The sequence below is a fragment of the Athalia rosae genome, chromosome 2, assembly GCF_917208135.1.
Source record: "Athalia rosae chromosome 2, iyAthRosa1.1, whole genome shotgun sequence".
NCBI lineage: Eukaryota > Metazoa > Arthropoda > Insecta > Hymenoptera > Athaliidae > Athalia > Athalia rosae.
In genome coordinates this window covers 3,539,176-3,559,643 of record NC_064027.1, presented here as the reverse complement: position 1 = coordinate 3,559,643, position 20,468 = coordinate 3,539,176, and the positions used below count along the sequence as shown (strand labels likewise).

Sequence of the window (20,468 nt, the reverse complement as noted above, 5' to 3'; positions counted from 1 at the left end):
TGCCAATAAAACTACCTGTAGCCATTGCTCGATGTAAAAATAAATCGAATCCGCGTCGTCACAAGTTTCTCGCGGAGTGTACGATGTTGAGAACTACTGATCGTAAAAATAAGTTTCAAGCGACAATCGGGCGACAGTGTCGTCGTTTTTTTCGTCGTTAAAAACGGTCGATATCAAGCGAATTCATATTTTCGATTCAATTTATACTTTTTCTTTTTCACCCACCTACGACCGTCCGCTTGCTGCTCAAAGATTTAAAAATATTTTTTTTTCAATAGTATCTCAAGTACGAATAATTTGTACGTTAATGTTATCTTTGGATATGGGGTCATTTTATAAAGTTACGTCATCTATATATATATACGCTATCGACTATTTCGACATACGCGGTTCAAACGGTTTTTCTATATCCTGTAAAATAATTCCTTACCGGTGAATCTTGCGGTGAAAATCAACTTTATATTTTTTTCGTCAACATCAACAACGATATTCTTCACCATCACTTTCTTCGGATGCTTGGATTCTCATCGTTTGTTTTCTTTTTTCTTGATTTTTCAACCTTCTCCGGACAGTTTCTTTCGTAAAACTTTACCTACTAATAAGGGTCCCCTTCGATTTATACACAGACAACGTACACCCTGTACAACACTTTTTATATCGAAAAATAATGGAGTCTCACCATCTTTCTAATGACACAACGACTATTCCTTACCTGGCCCACGATAATCCCGTCTTAGGTGATTAAAAAAAAAAAAAAAGAGAAGAAAAGAAAATCATGTCAGTTCGTATTCTTCTTCTTACGTTACAATCCACCGATATGTCCCACTCTTCACTCCGCTATGCACTTTGTATTATTTGTACTTTTGAGCTTGCGGGCACCTTTCGATCCGTTTCGTTGAAACTGCAGTGTTCGTTGAGGACGTACCGCTCGCTAAAAGTTCTAAAAAATCGTATCGAGACGACGTTGCACCGTAAATGAGTAGAGCAGTGTCTTTGGTATCTCGAATGATTTTTCGCCGTTTCAACGGTTTACTGTAGCTTCGTATCGGCGATATTGTTTTTGTCCCAGCCATTTTGCACGCTGGAAGTTCGCGACATTTGACTGGGACTTCTCACGGGGCTCCGTGCCGGGTAATAGACGCAGGGTCCTGGGCTCGCGGATCTCACTTTGGTCTTGGTACTTTGTCGCGGAAGTGAATTTCCGTTGTTCAAATGGACGTTGTTGTTCCTGCTGATGGTTGTGTTAGACCTGTGACAACGACGTATAGAGTTACGAAGCTCGATATTAGTTACACCGGTCACGAGAGATTCGTCGTTAGTCTGAAACTCCGGACTGTCGCGACCAGGGCCGAATAAGTGGGAACTGCAGAATAACCTTAGAAATATTCTCTTGAATTTTCGTCCGAATATAACGTAGATTATGAAGTTCACACTGCTGTTGATCGTCACCGTTAAATTACCGCTCTGGACAAGCCACGATGGAATTTCGTCGTAGAACTTCTCGAAGATATTTGTCACCAGGGGAAGGACGTTGCATATCAAAAATACGATGACAACGCATAAAAGCATCGTCGCCAAACCGATTTCTCGCCTCTGGTGGTGCGACAGATGCTGCAGATCCCTGTTAGCTTTCCTCACCTGAAACAGAATTGAACATGGTTGCTGTGGCTTTTTTTTTTTTTTCATCCAATAAAACGTAGGGCACCCTACGTCGATCGTGGACGATTAGATTTACGCGTAAACGCTTGCAATCGAACGTACGCCGAAATGGAAGTTAGTCAGCGCTGGGACAGCGGTAAAGTACCCACCCTTTGCGAATTGGGAAAACCGAAGTCGGAATAAGGAGGAAAAAGAGAGTGTTTACTGCGTCTGCAGGGAAAGGAAATTAAACGGTTTTCGGCTCCTGCGACGCAGGAAGCGCTAAGGATATACCGAATCTCCCCCGTGAGGAACGGAGCTCCTATAATCTAACTCGGGAAGGTATAGGGAATCTTTTATCTGGAGACCTCTTTTATATTTAAGTACCTGCCGTCGCATTTCAGACCTCAAGCGATGGCCCCCTCATGGCGTGTAATTCGTAACATATTTACGTTGCCCCGAGCACGAGGATTTGGATATAATATGCTCCGGGGGAGAAAGGGACCTGAGAATCCTCCGAGGAAGTGAGGAAAAACTATAAGAAATAATTTACGACCCGTGTGCAGTTCGCGTTAAGCTTTTCCTCTCTACCGCGACGAGTGGACGAGAGTTTTCCACGCGATAAAAAGAAATTTCGTCTTCAATTTCAGGGTCAAGCTCAATTCCGCTGAACCATATTTGCAGGAGTCCATCCTACCCGAGCTGAAAAATTCGCCTGGTCGAACAGCGACGCAACATTTACGTTCCGCTCGGATACGTAACAGCGGAACGGTGGCGGCGATATTCACAGTCACCTTTATTATTTCTCACGCGAAAAACCTCGCGACATTGCAAACGTATGTTAACGCGGGCGGACCCCGTTGAGACCTCGGTTGAGACTCATGAATCTTTTGTAAAACTAACACTTCGGCTCCATAAATCTCGCGGAAAAAGCAATATCATAATATTGACGGGTAAAAATATATGGAACTGATTTTTCCAAACCCATTCCTCGATATAATTCAAATCATGAATTTATGGGCGATAAAGATTTCCGTTTTTTGTATAATTTATAATTTTATCCGTCACACGCACGATAAACGTCACTATATACCACAGAAATATTGAAACGAAAAATTTTTCGCCAAAAATACCTGATTTTTCGTCTCACCCTGAAATTTCCTCACTGTTTCGGTACTTCAAGTTACGAGACGAAAAATTGAGAACAGTAATATTGACATTTTTAGACCACGTTGTAAAATTAAAATATTCATAATACCTCGGGATTCATCTGAGATATTTATAAAAAGCTTGGCAAACTACAGATGACGTTTCTCGTTAATACACGGAGTGTAACGGAGATAATGCAAGCAGGATGAAATATCGTAAGTGCAGCATGACGCCTGCCGCATGTTTGCACAGATACTGGTACCGTATACAGCCGCGATGCATTTTAAAAATTGGGAGTTCTCACCCCTTTCGAGATGCGTTATTAATATCCCAAACCGTGACGAGTCAATTACGAAATCCGAAAGAACGAATTTTTCAAAGGCCAAAGAAAAGAAATTGCACGTAGATTAAAAGTTTTCCCTCAATTACCAACGGAATTGCTTAACCGGAAGCTTTCTGTATCGCGAAGTAATTGTTGAATTTTTTTTTTTTTTAACTAGAAAAATGTTGCCTCCAATTTTTTTTTTTGTGGAACATATTTTTTCCGTCGCGCGTACAATACCGTGATCAGAAAAAACTGGGTCCGTGCAATTTCCATGTGAAACTATTCCACGTACCGAACTTTTCTGCGACGTATTATAGAACTGAGAAAAAAGTGGCTCGGAGATGCACTAAAAACTTTTTACTCCCAGTCCGCTCGTCGAAGTTGGACGCATATTGAAATCTCCATGAATAACGTACCTGTCGATATATCGCCAAGTTGAATATCACAAGTGCGGTAAATGGGATGGCGTAGTAAAACACGAAGTACATCCAGTGAATGTAAATTGTCACGTATAATGGATTCAATCTGAAATCGGTCGGGCTCACGCAGTACGCCGTCACGTTGTACTTCCAGTGTCTTTCCTTTACGGATGTGACTTCCCAGTATCTTGAACAAATAATGAGAGAAGAAAAGAAAAAAAAATGTTCGGTTTTCGAGCGTTAATTCGATAATCGTGCCGGACTCGCTGACGGACAACGATGTCATTATTTTACGTACTGCTCGATTGTGACAAGGCTCAAAATGAATTTTTCCTTTAATTAAAGTTTGTTCTTTTTCTCTCTACGAATGACGTGGCATTTATCACGTAAGTTTCTCATAGTCTTTGAACAGGTTATAATTAATGTTTCCGGGATATTACTACGTCAGAATTTCTGAGGAATGACATTCTATAAGATCTTATAAGTTTCATTAATCAAAATTGACCTCAAAATACTTCAAAGAATTTTTATTCGACGTTACTCATTATGAAAAAAGTTGAATTTTTTTTCAAGTTTTCTTAGAAAACTTGAGCCAGCTGATTGGGCCCATCTCCCCTGTAGCGAGAGTCTTAAAATTGGCAGTCAATACGAAATGTGGAAAAAGAGTTTTTCAATTTATTCATGACGATTGGAAGCAAAAAATCTCAGAGAGCTAGAGCTAGGAGAATCTTCAGCAGGACTCTCGGCGTCGAGAAAAAAAAGTAAAAGTTGAAATAAGTTCAAGGAGCTGAGCCATCGGCTTATTTATAGAAGAGCAAAGGCTCTGTTCGAAAATTCGAAATTCAGCTGCGGTATGTTTTTTCAAACTTGAACTAGTTTTACTCGACGGAATTGTTTTTATCTTCGCAAGATAAGAGTCACCTCAAATATCTGGTACACTTACTTTGGTAGATTGTAGACGGTGGAAAATATAATGATGACCAGAACGGCGAGTCTCGCTCTTCCGTAGGTGCACATAGATCTGGCTCTGAGGGGATGACAAACCGCCACGTACCTTTCCATGGTTACAGTCAAGGTCAAATAAACAGTTACCATTTGCGTGATGTTGGCCAATGGATACAAGAACTTCACCAATTTTGGGTAAACTATGAACTTGTAATTGAAGAGGAGACCGGTATAGGGGTAAATGCCTGGCAGACCGAATACAAGAAACTGAAACAAATTGGTATTAAATTACTGGAGAATGTTATCACATTGATTATATCGTATGTACAAAATACACGTTAAATTCAAAGGACGACGTAACGGGGATGAGAGGGTCTCGAAGGATATTCGGAGAGTCGGTAGATTAGAATCAACGAATCTATGCTTGACATCGAGATTATAATTCGCCCATAGAAACACCAAAATTACCAGTCTTTGATCCCGAAGGAAATTAATGAAAGGTTACGAATCTTCGTAAAGTAGCCAATTACGTATAGTGGGCGTTTTGGAACCCGGCTTGGTTACAATGCAGATATTACAGATATTCCAATAAAATGGCATGGCAATGTATTTATGTGTTTTTCAAAGAAATAAGGTTTTTAAAATTATTCATTTTACACGCCAGATCGAATGATGAGGTTTCGATTTCATGGGACAGGAGAATTGATTTTGCGAAGTTTTTACATGAACAACATTCATGGTAATCGAAGGGAAAAATATGATATTCGACCAAAGAACAACGTAAGAACAATATTAGCGGGGAATAACGTTGAACTTAGTTTTCAAGATCAAAAGTTACACTCCTTAATTAACATTCAAATTCTTGAATTTTGATCATTGCCTCAGAGTTCAATTTCTCGCTACATCAGTTTTACATAGATTCAAATTCTTCGTGACGTTCCCCTAATTCCGCGGATCTGTTTTTCTTTTTTCTTCTTCACTTAAAGACGAGAACTAAATCATCGAGGGTCTTTGACAAAATATTGTTATTCAAATACGTTGAATTATTCAATCCAACGAGATACCGGCAAATAATCGAATTTTCCAAATTACAAATATTATCTTCGCTTGATTTCCTAGATGAATGTGAGGAAAAATAATGTCGGGAAAAAAAAAAAGGAACGGAAGGGAAAGAGAGATCCGCCGCTAATTGGTTGTACGAAATGAAGCGTAAAGCTAGAGATAAAAAAAAAAAAAAGGAGAAAGAGTAGGACCATTTCTCCGGTTAAATTTGCAATTGCGTTGATTGTTCCGGAGCCCCGGAAGTCTAATCAAGGCGCAGCAATGTGGGAAATTCGTTTCGAGTGCGTCACGTGAGCCCTGGAGACCCGAACAAGTAGTGCAGGCAAACCTAACGAGAGACAGAAGCGCTGAGTGCTGGTGAATCGCGAATGACTTTAGGATCCGGTAGCCCATAACGCAGAAGGCATCAAGAGTCCTGAATCTTTGAATCTTCGGGTCTCGTGATTCGCAGTAACGATTTATACCTGAAGAATATACATGAGAAGAAACGCGGAAGAAACCCACCAAAAAAACCCGCGAAAAAGTTCACCCTGATATCTCGGGGATGCTGAAAGAGATAGAACAAGATTCATATCGGAGGGAGAATAAAAAGCGGGTTATCCCTGCGGGCGGGTCAGAGCCTGGATATTCTCGAAGGTTTCAAAGGGTCGTAAAGGGCGCAGGGAGGGGAAAAAGGGAGGACATTGTCCCATGATATTAATAATGTCTAGAATAAACATGCACGGGACGGCCTCGTAGATGAGATATTTCGACAAAGCACCGAGAAAAAACAATGCATTCCGAAACAATCGATCAAATAATACGGCGGTTATAGTAGACCTTAATACCCTCCACCTATTTTCACGTAACCTTGGGATGTACTATGCGGCGTTAAGAACAACTTTCATAATTAGAGCTTGCACAACAAGTTTATATCTCAACAGACGACTGGGTGTGAAGGTAAAGTTTAGAAAACTCGGGATCCCTACAAGAGCACCTGTACCGTCTTACAAAATAGTCTTCTGTTACTTCAAAACTAAACTCAAGCGAAAGTTTTACAATCAAACTACCTCCGTGTAGTTAGAGATACATAGAGACACGTATAACATGTGAGTTCATATTTATCACACCGGCAACTAGGTCATAATGCGACGCTATAAATTACCGTCGTATTTTTGAGGAGCTTCGGAAATGAGCGAAGAGAAACGGAGCGAGATAGAATACGGGATTTTCTTGTAAGAAAATTAAACATCTTCAACGGAGAAATGAACGTTTGAATGTTTTGTTTTCAATTATTTTACAACGATGATTTTTCAGGAGTTCGGACGAGAGTTCATCTCGTTGAATCGGGAAAGTTTGGAAGAAGAGGCGAAAAAAACTTACCGAAGTTATGATGAGCACGGTGTCGCATCTCGCCAAACCAATGAGTAGGTAATTGATGGAGGACTTCATCTGAGGTCGCGAGAGAATTATCATCGAGATGATGTTCCCAAACAATCCAAATAGACCGACCAAATTTAGTAGCACGCCGTTCGTAATAAATTCAAAAAGGGCACCTTCGCCTGGGGTGCCATTGCACTCTTTTGGTCCTCTTATGGTAACGTTTGGGTTGATGATTTCTGTCAAGTTGCTCGTAAAATTTGACGTAACGTTGAAAGGTGTACCTATATCCAACATTTTGACACCGGGGGTCACAGTAACTCACTGAACTTACAATTTTTCAAACTTCCGCCACTCCGGTCACCATCTTTTATGTTATTCAAGTATCACTTTTTATGGCTCAGCGATCAACGAATAAAAAGTCAATCGAATTTCGAAAAATTTATTATCATGAAATTCCTCAATACTCTTAACGAATATTCGAAAGAAAAAAACGTCCAATTATTCCCCACTGTACAATTTTACAAATATTTCGAGTATTCAATAAAAATCGTTCGCAGTTCGAATTTTTCTTCAAGATATCATCACCTTTTATGTCGCATGATCAGCGTCTTCCGTGAAGCATGGCCACAATTGGCTACCGATTAGTAACGAGTATATCTTTGCACGGGGTTCGCAAAAAGAACCGAACATTAGATCCATCACCGCGAGATGAGTCGGTTTTTTATTCCCTGTTTAGGTAGGTGAGGACGGCTTTTCTTTAAATGTCGTATATTCCTTGATCACGTCACGTAACGAGGTCGTGATATTTGAAGTTGGAATATTCTCCACCCTGAAGATCTGCATCGTCCAGGTGCCTTCGGATCTGAAACATGAAACAGTTTTTTTTTTTATTTTAAAAAGTCTTGTACAAAAAATATCACGTAGGACCAACCCAAATCACGCGGATTTTACATTAGTTTCAATTGGAACAATAGCTGATCGTCTCTGATTTAATCATATCCCGCCATCGTATTGTGTGTTGAGATAGTGAATGATTAATATGAAATTACATCGATATATTCAGGACGCGTTAGTGATAATCCGGCACATTCTAGTGCTGCTTTATGGTTAAGCCATTATAACGGATTACCATCGATAGGAGCTTAAGCTTGCTGCTCCTTGAAAGTTTTCAACTTTTGAAGTCATCGCTACGGTATCGTTACCTAGTTACATTCTAAAGAAATTGATAATAATATTCAAAGAACAACGTAACCTAGGAAAGTCTGTCTTTTACCAGATAATGGAACTTTTCAATTATAGTTCCTGGTTACGAGGTAAAATTAATTATTATTATAACGAACACGCAAGAGCGTTTATACCAAAAAAAAAAAAAAAAAAAACGGGAAAAGAAAAAGATGAGAATACCGATCTATTTTCAACCATGAATAATAAAGTTAAACACGCGAACGAATCCTGGCAAACATTTTTGTTTTCACTTCAGTTTTTATCCACTCCTCAAAACGAGTAGATTTACTTCTTTTATCACCCTAAAGAAAACAGCAAACGCTATTCTTCCAAATTTCTATGATGATCAGTTTCCCGTTAAAGCCGTGTATAAGTAGCAGCCGTTCAAACTTGAAGAAATACCAAATTATCTTTCGCAAGAGAATCGCATTTCCTAAATTATGTGCATGAAAAAAAACTCATCCGAAACTGGACACATGAAATGGAAATTAGCGCAAAAGGGGGAGCTTAAAAGTCGTAATTTCATTCTAGTAAACTCTCGATACAAGTAGCTGAAACGTTCGTTCCATTCGACACGAGGTATATTTCTCGAACGCCAGGTCAGGACACTCGGTTATTTTATTTTCGATCAGTTGAGCACCGGCATCCGCAGATAACCCTTGAAAATATACACTTGGGTGAGATAAATGTCGGGTAAGTGGTCCCGACAGACGGCAATTTTGATGAAGAATCTTTCGGTTCTCCGCCCCGATTTGTGCTCAGTGTTCGATCGTTGCCATATTTACGTACATGTGACGATCATCGCCATTTTCTATTCTGATGTTTCGATTTTTTTTTTTTTTTTCAGAAATTCTTTCAAACCTATTCGTTTTTTGGTTCTCTCACCCTCCGCTTTGTTTCTGTTACCCTTACGTGAAACCAGATCTCTTTCGATCGTCACGTATTTATTATGTCGCATAAAATTCATCACGAGATCTATAGTTCTTCGAGTGATGAACGTGTCTTAATTCCCCTGTTAATCAATTAGGGTCACTCTGCATGACCTTAATTAGTTTCTAAAGTGACAAATACATGCGGTTACATGAACTATACACATGCACGGTGAATGGCGCACCGAAGGACTGATATAGGTATATTATATATATAGATATATCCTATATCAGTCCGAGTTTTTGCACCTGCTTCAAATTCGACTTCAGACACTCTGGCTCTTCGTCTGGAACAAGAAATAAAACAAAAAATAATAAAAACCCTAACGATCTACTTCGATGCCTCATAATTTAGGTAGAGCTTGTCCAACAGACCAACGCCCGTATAGTGGTCGAGTGACCGTTTGACCGAATGAGGGATAACATTTTTGGCAAAAAATTGAAAAAATTTCAAAATTGTCTTCAGCAGTAAGAAAAATTAATCCGAAAACCAGATCAAAATCAAGTGGAATGATGTATATGTATTCGCCCGATGCTACCGCGCTCTTCTAAAATTTCCACATTTTGGATAATAATATAGGGTTATCAATCAAGTTGCGCGTTGAATCTCGCAATGACATACCGCTCGGTGTTATTTCATCGCTAATATAATCGGCGTGGCGGTGTTGGAAAAATATTATTCTTTTCTTCTTCCCTTCGTACGTATATATTATTATAAGCTGTAAGTACATGTGTGATAGTGAAAGACAGGTGCTGGTCAGACAACAATTTGGAGTATAGCATTACTTTGGTTAGATCGAGGCTCTTCGCGAACATATGCATATATATATATATATATATATATATATATATATATATATATCAGTAAACAGCGTTATAGTTAGCGAATGTTACCGCAGGCGAAATGCCAAAGTATTTTAAGTTGCTGTCGCAAAATATTCTCTCACTCGCTCCACGCCGTTCAGTCTACAGCAGCGGTACCGCATCCGCTTTATTAGGTACGACCTATTTTGGAAATAGCCGTTACTCCTCTTGTCAAATTAAACGAAAGAATCATTTTTAAGTCACCTTTATTATTTTCGAAACACAAGAAGGAAAAAACACATTTCTCCTTCCTCCCATAGCGTTTGGACGGCCCACCGCCAAATTATTACTTTTTTCTTCTTCAAATTCTACCCAAGCATATCTTCTGACTTTGCAAACTTTTACTATCGGTCGATAAAATTTTACTTCGTGTCTCGCTCTATGCGAACGAAAAAAAAAAAAAAAATCATCACCGTCCCGATCTCGATTGAACTCGGTATCTGCATGGACAGAGATTTTCTAGGGATGCTCGAGTCTTTACGTTTTATGTTTTTTTTTTCAGCTATTCTCGTAGCGCCCGCAAGCCACGACCTCCGCCAAAATTTTGTGTTCAGCGTTCCTCCCTCTCACCTCCATCTGCCGAAAAAATCATCCGCATAGAAAATTTTCGTAAAGTCAGTGACTCAGAGCGTGACGAAGGAGAACGCTCGTGTTAATATTGTTATAGTGTTGCAGAGCAAAAATAGGGCGGATAAAATGACGCGATCTAACTATATTCGAATTAGTATGTTTCCGTCACCCTTCAATGACACCGAAAAGCTAATATAAAATCTGTATACGTCGTTAGAAAAAAAAAAACGAATTAACGAAAATAACCCGGGGTACATTACGAGGAGGCTGGTCTGAAATAAAAAGTGTAAAAAAAATGCACATTTTTTCCGACCTTTTCACCAGTCTTTTTTTCCAATAAACCTTGACGTCGTGGCAATTTTTAACGACCTCTGCGAAAAAAACAAAAAAAAATTTCTCCTCCGTTTCGAAGCACCCTAACGCGAGGCGTGGATCGGTAAAAGGGTAGCAGTTTTGTGCCAAGAGTTACGGAGCTTTTAAATTTTTGGTACAAAGTCACGGTCACGCTGCATCTCGAGTACCTATACCTACATCGTATTCGGGACCTTGCAACGTAACGCCGTTTCGAAGCACCCGCGACGATGCGACGCGATTGTAACCTAGACGCGCAAATTCTCAAAGGTTGCAGTAGTTATAGTCAAAGTTTATAGTCGGCGTCGGTTATCTATAGTTAGCCGGAGAGGGAGAGATCGTGACGCGCGATAGGAAGACCTGGGGGGAGAAGAAGTGAAGTTTTCCCGTGTATTTCTGGTAGCTGGTGACGAAGGCGACAGCTGACCAGGTTACTGCCTCCGACGGTTTTCCTTCTCTTTTATTTTACTATTCTCGTTGTTTTTATTTGTTAACTATTTTTTTTTTTCTCTCTAATATTATTACCAGCTCGAAATACTTCCGATCTTTTAGAAGAAAATAGTTGGGTCGATGATTCGGACGGTCGTACAGTATTTCGAAATATATGAGATATTGTATGGAAAAACGTCAATTTTTATTCACCGTATCGTAAATTTTTCTCATACATCTGGATGTGTAGAAAACTTCGAAGTGACATCGAAACTGTATTAAATTCAACGCAAAGTTTGTTATTCTTCGGAATGAATAAATCGTCGTAAATTTTATTGACGATACTCGATAATGACGGTTTTATGTCACTTTTTGAAACGAATAAAGGAAAAAACATAAATTTCTACCCGCAATGACTTTGATTTTAGATTATAAATGGTACAGTGTTTGTACACTTATAGTTTGCAGAACAAAATGATTTTCCACCATTCAAGACGTCTCGTGTGTTCCTTTATCTATGAATTAGGGTGCTCTTCGAATTTGTCGTTGACCAATGTTCACCCTCATACACTCGTGCACCTGCCTACGAATTGTGAACTTTACTTGAAATCTGTCAGATTGAAGCGAAATTTGAAGATTTATAGAAACCACAAAAATGCAATACAGATAGAAAAAATTATTTGAGAATCTCAACGTTACGAATATCGTGCGCAGGTGAATTGAAATAATTATTTCCTCGTTCGCTCGGCCCTACATTCCGAACGTTGTTCGATCGCATCTAGGCCACCGCAGCGCGATGTCTTTGCGTATCTATTTTAAAGTTAAATAATGTAATATCGTTGTCTACCGTCGTTGGGTCGATTCGTTTAACGAACGATGTGAATTTAACGCCTGGACGGGGGTTGCTTGCGCCGTATCGGGGTACTCGGAAACGGTCACTATCGTAAGTTTAAGCAGGTATTTACGGAGGACTCGAGGTACGGAGTTTCCTTCCTCTCCGGCAATTATGTATTAGCCCATGCTGGGGAGGAACGGGACAAAACATTACTTTGAATAACTCGACGTCGTTTAAACGTTAGAAGGGGTGTTAAATATTTACGAGTTCCCGGAGGGGACGGTAACCTCTTAGGTGACGTCCGATGAAATTCGCGTATATATTTAAACAAAGACTTAATTAATTCGTCATCGCACTTTTAACGAGTCGATTTACTCGGCCGTAATGGGGATACTGGAGCTCCTCGGTGTCCGCGAACGAACGCCGTGCATCGCTTATACCGTAGTTACCGCCATGGCGAATTCCTCTGAAAAAAAACCCAAGTCGAAAATAAATTTATTCGACAAAATTTCGACACGGTCCCAACTAAATACGGGGAGATGCGCTCGCTCCGATGTCTACATTTTTTTATACGCATCGTAGAACTAGGTTCGTATTCAGAATTATTACGCCCCAGATTCATCTCGTACGAGATTTACGTAACGTGTAGCAACGGGTGTCACGGAGCCGTGTAGGTATGGCAACTCTTTTTTTTTCCTAAACTATTTTGTTGCTGATGTCGATATTTATTATTATCATTGTTATTATTATTATTATTATTATCGTGACACGTATTCGCCGCAGATAGCACGCGCCTTCTTCAACGCGGTATGTATCGAATATTTCTCATAACTGACAATGAGAACTATTTCTGAAACTTGATAGAAATTGAATAAAAATACTTGGTACGGTGCCAGAGAACACGTCCGTATGTAACATCGGGACGAAAGTCTTTCTACAAAATTCATGATCTTTCACAGATGTTACCTATATGTGTACATATGGGAATGACACGATTGACGTTATAAAAAAGGAGTCATTCCGCGATGGGAGAATTATGTGCTTTTCACATGATGTGTCTTAGCCTCGGACTTGGCGCGAGGAGAAAAAAAAAAAAAAAATAAAAATATATTCGCTGTCTGATTCAGAAGGATAAATTTGAAATGGCATCTACGAGCATCCCGTGTATCTCGACTCAAGCTCGCCCGGCTTGGCGGGAGGAAACGAGAAAATTCCGGGAATCGAATCGGCGAACTACTTTACGACCGGAGCCAAGGGAGTCTTAGAAGAATGGTAAAAAGCAAAGGGGAATTGTCACGTATAAAGCTACCGCCGGACTTTCTCTAGTTCCGGAAACCGTAAGGTATAATATAAAGGTAGGGTTGGGTTTTTTCCAGAATAACCTGCCATTTATCTACTTTCCTCCGTATATAAATGGAACGCTTCCTGTTCCTCGGAAGGGAAACTCCTGCGGCTCATCCGAAAAGCTCCTCTTGGCAAAACAAAAATTTATACGCTCGCACCGGAACAATTCTGGAGATCGTCGATATAATTCTGTACAATACCGCGAAGATCGATCATTCGACGAAATTTTTCCCAACATCGAGATTTGAATTACCCATCTCTGCTGAAAAAATTAAAAATCTCTCTAACGACGTATAAATGAAGAGAAAAAAAAAAAAAAGAAAACATCCAACATTTTATTCGCAAAAACAAAAAGGTTTTCCGGACGATTGTCAAGATTCCGGTATTCGCGTTATTTAACATAATTATTTTGATTAGTTTTTGTTCGAATAAGCTACCAGAATCTCGACGAGCGTCAAAATAAAAATCCGTCCACCACTTTTTCGAACCGGTCTACGTGTATCGTGTAGTTGGACCGAAATGACTTGCAAAAGAAAAAGCTACTCACGAATGTGTTGTACAATTAATTCCGCGGGTTCACGATCACCTGCACGCCTCGACTTTTTTATCGGACCTTATTTTCCTGAACGTTACAAACGTATAAACGTACGTATAGTATCAGGTGGACGAAGATCAGTTCGTACACCGCTGCGTTAATCGCCTCTGATTGTGAGTTTCATCCAGACGCATCATCACGCGGCTAACAATGGCCGCCAAAATGTAATATTGCCGGAGCTGCTCGCAATTCAAATATACGTACGAATACGCACTGCAGGAAAATGTGTACGTATACGTTGGAAATTAGGAAATATGATATATTACCTGCGACTCCGTTACACCCTGTCCGCCATATCGAATTCGTAACGCGTTATGTGGGTACGAAAATAGAATCTCGCGGCATTTTCCAAGATTAGATCGAGTTCTGATTACACGCGGATATGAAATGAAACGATAAAAAATTTATCTTCCTTCGTCGTCTTAATTATTTCGCCGCGACGAAGTTCGAGCATACTTGCACAGGTGTATGTTTTCGGATAATAAGAGTGCAAATTAGAAGAAGGGTGAAGCCGGAAATTGCGATGCAGTTTGAAATGATTATCAGAATTGAGATGGAAAAGAATTAAACGATCGTAAAGAAAATAATATAAAAGAACGAAGATAGAATTGAAAAAAAAAAAAAAAAAAATTAGACAGACGAGGTATTAAACAGAGACACTTTTTATCCTGCCAGAGACATTTGAAAGCGACTGTAGGGTAAACGAGGTTTTTCTTTGCAACTGCAGAGACACGATAACGACCGTATGAAGTACATTACACCCTTGTAGCTAAAAGTATAATTATACGTAGAATCATCGTTACAAAAATATATAAATTCAGTGTAGAGAAAACAGTCTCAAGAATTATGGCAGTATATAAGTTGAGAATGAACTTGAATTCTTCATCCGTGAAGGGATTATTACTGCCATATACTAAAATAAATTCCAATGATATATTTAGTCGGGAAATTTTTTTATTTCTGTCTCTATTTTTTCGAAATGAAATTAATGCAATTTCTCCTTCGCATTTCGGCAAAGTCGACAACCCCGAGGTTTAAATTTACTGCACCGATTGCCTTGAAATCGTGCTTTTACGTATCTGATTGAAACTATCTGTAACGTAGAAGTAAAGATAAGAAAAAATCTCAAACCGATAAAAGGAAGGATAGCCAATGCAGAGGAGTGCAGTTTTTTAATTCTTTTATTCTCATAATATTTTGGTATTTTGGTTTCGAAAAATCGCACAAAATTTTCTCACCTCTCGAAGTAAAAGTACCGAAAATGTTTTCCTTCATAATTCAGACCGTATCTCTCCGTCCGGAAACTTAGCCCTGGGCTAATTCAGAGGGAAACTTGTCTAATAAGCCGTAGGAAGTTCGACTCACGATTAGTGAACCAGACGACTCGGCTACTTACGCGGTATAAAGCAGATAGAAGGATACGCGGAGGGGTAGCTAGAAAACAATCACTCGATCAACTCTAACTTCTAAATAGGTAATAGTAGTGAGTTGCCACGTGTTTTGTCCGTCTGTCACCCTCATTCTGCTATCTCGTCCTCTAATTGATTTCGGTCCTATTCCATTCGTCGTTGTGTAGTTATTATTAATGACCCTCGTTTGCTAATCACAATTAACGATCATTAGCAACTCGCGTCTACCAAATCGAAACCGTCCAACTATGTATACGGCATCTGTGTCGCCGAATCAACAATTTCCATAATACGCAAATCAAGCTCTGCGATTCGAGGGCTGAGAACCCGAGAGACTTGATCCACATTTTTTTCACTTCGAAACTTCGTCGAACGATTGCCGACTCGCGGCAATAATTTGCGAATCATTTCGACCGAGGACGATTTTCTTTTTATTTTTACTCTCGGCTAAAAGACGAGCGGAACGTTCAGCGGTTCGTATATGTACGGTTTGTCGCTCGTCGGGTTGATATTAAAAGCTGTAAACTTGTTTTACGATTTCTAGTTACCCTCGCGGCCTGAAAGAAAAAGGATTTGGGGCGTGGCGCGCGATATGCCCTCTGCAGGTGTCATATAATGTGTATATATATATACATATGTATAAAGTATATCGTTGTAGCGTATAGCTGCCCCGGAGCATAATTCTATACCCCCTTATTATGTATATACTTCCGAGCGTCTTGTTAACGCCAGAAGATATTCCTCCGTATCCTAATTGGACCGAGGCAAAGATCTTCCGCAAGTTGTCGCCGCGTCCTCCGGCAGAACTTCCCTTTTGCCGATAATTATATAAATCAGTTGCTCCCCGGAATCAACGCAAGGAATCGTAGTGTGTCTATAAGGCTCAGTTTTTTCAGATAATTATCACACGGTCTCAATCAATAAGCTATATAGATCCAGGACTGATTAAATCAGAAGGGCGTAATCCATCGCGCTTTTTTTCAAATTTAATGAATTCTACACAAAAAAGGCGTGGCCCGCCACAGTGTGATGTGGAATTTCTTAAAAACTTTTATCCTTCAGCCTTAACTTTTCCATTTGGATATCGCAATTTTTTTTTTACTAATTGTAGATTGAACGTTCGAAGCTGTTGTCGAACTGCGGCGGGATTTATATGAACATAATTTATAAGTGGGTACGTAGGTGTGTAGGTATGTATAGGTATATATATATCGTATGCATCTGTATTTTTAAGATGGCAAGAGGGACTCGAAGTAAGAAGTGAGCTGCTGCCCTGTGTAGTGAGAGGCAACGAAGCGAGGCCCCTCGAGTGCCCTTTGAATAGCCATCTTCGTCAAGTACGGAATTACGGGCGAAGCGAATGAAAAAAAAATCAATTTACGAAGCACAATTAAAATGGATGAGCGCGAGTACGCACTGGCATATCCCGTTTAATCAAAATTTGTGACCTGAGCCAAAATCTGCGAAGCCAATTTTATTTCCGTAGATAATATAAAATTGGATGAACAAAACGAAGAGGAAAAAAAGGAATCGTTTTTTTAATCCCTAATTTTAATTTTCATCCAACACGCGGTGAAAGTACAGAGTCTGATTTTAATAATATACCTAACCCAAAACGAATTACGTTTGACCCACGAAAATTTGCATGATTACTATTTTGTTATGGATTACTCTTGGTAATTAACTATCGATCGAATACACTGATTATCATGTCACCCATAATTTTCGGAGAAGTTGAGGTTCGCATGGTTATATACAGGGTGTTAATGAATTACTGTGCCAAACTCAAGGGGTTGATGAAGTGCACTTGAACAAGTAATCTGAGATGAGCGAATCACGTCCGGAAACGTCGCGTTCAGGGCATCGAAGGTCGCAGGTGAAGAGCGTGGTCAACGCCTGGTCATCGGCAACGCGACGCGCGTCCCTTGCTCGAATACCATCGCAATTCAGGAGACGAAGGCTTCGGGTTGTCGTCCATTTGTTTCGGATATTACTTTTTAATTTTCAAGTTTTCAATTCACGCGGATAATCACGGTAATTGTCGGCGACGAGGCAATTAACCTGCGACCTTCGATGCGACACGGGTCGCTCATCTCAGATCGTTTGTTTAACAATAAGTGCACTTTGTCACCCCCTCGAGTTTGGCACAATTATTTATCAACACCCGGTATATAACTATTTAAACCTATACATAGATGAACGCGTATGGTCACGAATATATTTCCGTGATCCGGTGTTACCTTTACAATATATTGGCCAGCGAATACCAACAGATACGATCCTCTGTATGTGGCTTAAATTTCAATAACCGCGTTGCATGACCCACCAGAGTTTACACTTGTAATTAATTACATTCAACTCTTTGTTCGAAATATAATAACCCGAAAATATTCGCTCCAAAAGTTGTGTGAAAGCTTTATAAAAACGAATTGCATTTGCACCCGCCGCGCCGCGACTACACGCTGTGCTTAGAGGAACGAATGAAAATGGAAGATCATCAATCGGGGGGTAAAAAGCGCACGTAGAATTGAAAATGTAAAAAAAATCCCACGAGCATTTTTTTCGCAGTTTTCAAACGGTGAGAGAAACAATATTTCTAACAATGAGGTGTATGACGATTACATATTATAATCAGATTCTTCGATCTCCAAAAACTAAAAATCGGCAGTATCGAAACTTAATTGTAGGAAAGTTAATCCAGATCGGCGATAAGTCCCAGATAACTCGCGGTTCACGGTATCATTCGTTTTGCCCTGCGGTACGAACCTCGTACGCGACGGTCGGTTGCGAGGCGTCTGGATGCGATTGTAACGATAATAAAAATCAGACGCAACTCGATAACGGATTCGTTAAATACAGATTTTATCGTTACAATAAAACCTTCCGTTGTTCGGGGTAAATAAAACCCGAAGCTCGCGACGATTTATCGTTTTCACGTAGCGTTCTACGCGCGTAGAAAAATCCAGGCGAAAATTAAATTTTCTCCATGCAACGTGAAATCGTAATCCAAATTACTGGAATATTTTCGCTCATTCAGCGGGACGAACGTACGTCCGAACTCGTGATGGATCGAACATCGTTTTTCATTCGATTATTTCAACGACACGAATTTTTACTTATCAAAAGCGCCGAAAACAATGAGGGTATCATACACGCCCCGTTGCAGATGATATTCATCGATTGAATCGCGATATTGAATTACGTTTCCGTCACGGTATTCGGTAAGTTCGTGTAACATCGATCGGAGTTATTTGTAGGCAGATATTAAAAAAAAGAAATAATTATTACGATTAATTTTACACACGTCCTCCTCAAAACACGTTTCACACGGCGGATTAAATCACACGTGAATCGATTCGTTCGTCGATGTATAATATGTACTTGGAGAAAGATCAAACGAAATACAGCAAGAAATTGACAAACAAACTCACACTTTTTTTCCACCGACGATAAACATATTTCTTCCAATAGTTTACGGAACTTCCAAAAGTATGCGACGATACGATTATTATTTCACCGTTTATTCGTTGCTCGGTGAGTGCGGTTTTTCCCTCGATCATTGGGAGATCGTACCTGCGGCATTATTTCCTTGAGATCGATTCGCTCGATCGCGGTTGATTTTCGACGATTTCTGCTTCAAGCGTTTCAATTTACATGGTCCCCTTTCAATTTTTCATTCGTCGACTCGTATATATCTGTAGCACATTTTTTTATATTTTTATGAAACTCACTCGCGACAACAATTCGTCGTTACGCGTATGAGTGCATTAAATCAATCTCGAACAAAACTTTCACCAAACACGTTACTCGCGGTCTGACGTACAACGCAAGACGAATGAAAGATGAATAGATCGTCAAAAGTTTCAGAGTCAAAAGCTCCGCCCTTCAGGTGCGACGGACGCGAGAATTTCGTCAAGTTTTTCACAAATTTATTTGTTCATGTAAATCGAGTTTTTAAGGGTCCCTGAGCAAGGGTCGCCGAAGAACATACGGGATACGACACCCCGATCGTTTTCCACGTTGAATAGCATCGTTCGTCAACGTTATTACTCCGTGTGATTGATACCGCGACGCGCACGTCCGTGTTTCGTTTGTAGAACAAAAAAACAAAAAGGGAAAAAAACTATTTTTTTTTTCGGCGAAGATCGGACCTAAAGTCGAAGCGCTCGCCTCAAAAAGCGCACTGAAGACTCGGTAGCAGCTCCTGACGAAGGTCCGCGACGACGCTCGCCCGTCGGGGTGGCGACGTAGACCTTGGCAGTGAGTTTCGCCTGCGCTCTGGTCGTTCGCGTCGACGTAGTCGTCGAGATCGCGATGCGCTTCTCGTTTTACCACCGTCGTCCGAACCAATACACCCGTACAACCAAAAAGAGATACACCCAATCTTCTACAGCGAGAGCTTTTTTCTTCGCGCATACCTCTACGTACACGTACTACGTGTGATACGTAGAACGGATAGTAAATATGCTCGTATTCCGATCCGGGCATCGGGATTCGATGAATGAAAATGGACAGCGACTCGCGGTCGAGTCAACGAACAAACGAGTGAATAAATGAATGAATTCCCTCTTGTTCCATCTACGTATGTAGATTATACGTATAGTCACGTGACGACGTTCGAATGCGACAGCTTTTCGTTATTCGCTATTTCGAAGCTACGAGTTCCACCCCCGAAAGTCGAAAGTGTTTTTCAACGCGATGGCGTTCGCGCAGCTCGTCCGAGTTGGAATGATATTTGCTTAAATTTTTCTCGTTGGTTTGAATTATTTTCGCAATTTTTTTTTTTTTTTCATTTATTTATTCATGCATTTTTTCCGTCAACGTCGGAAGCTGTATAAATGCCCGAAGAGGTGTACCTGGTGTATTAAATTGTGGTTTCAATTATCTTTTCCAATGTAGGTCGACCGCTTAAGAGCATATTATAATAATTTCATGATTTTTAATAGGATTAAATAAATTATAATCCCGAACGAGCATCTAAAGTTTAAAGGATTTGTTAACGACTGTTATCATCACTG

At 40.0% G+C, this 20,468-nt stretch overlaps 1 protein-coding gene across 1 annotated transcript; it reads right to left on the bottom strand.

The window, feature by feature from the left end:
• Positions 1-534: 534 nt before the first annotated feature.
• LOC105694030 (FMRFamide receptor) lies at positions 535-19,676 on the bottom strand. The gene is made up of 5 exons (XM_012414341.3): positions 18,882-19,676; positions 6,901-7,762; positions 4,475-4,743; positions 3,529-3,718; positions 535-1,638 (listed from the first exon to the last, which is right to left on the bottom strand). The coding sequence occupies exons 2-5, from the start codon at positions 7,192-7,194 to the stop codon at positions 1,030-1,032; spliced, it is 1,362 nt and encodes a 453-aa protein (XP_012269764.2). The 5' UTR covers positions 7,195-7,762; positions 18,882-19,676; the 3' UTR covers positions 535-1,029.
• Between the last annotated feature and the right edge of the window lie 792 nt (positions 19,677-20,468).

Excerpts from the sequence above, each read along its gene's own strand:
- LOC105694030 (XM_012414341.3), bottom strand. The coding sequence starts at position 7,194 with ATGTTGGATATAGGTACACCTTTCAACGTTACGTCAAATTTTACGAGC. Across the intron at positions 4,744-6,900 it reads CCGTGCTCATCATAACTTCG|TTTCTTGTATTCGGTCTGCC; the intron begins GTAAGTTTTTTT and ends AATTTGTTTCAG. Across the intron at positions 1,639-3,528 it reads ACTTGGCGATATATCGACAG|GTGAGGAAAGCTAACAGGGA; the intron begins GTACGTTATTCA and ends ATTCTGTTTCAG.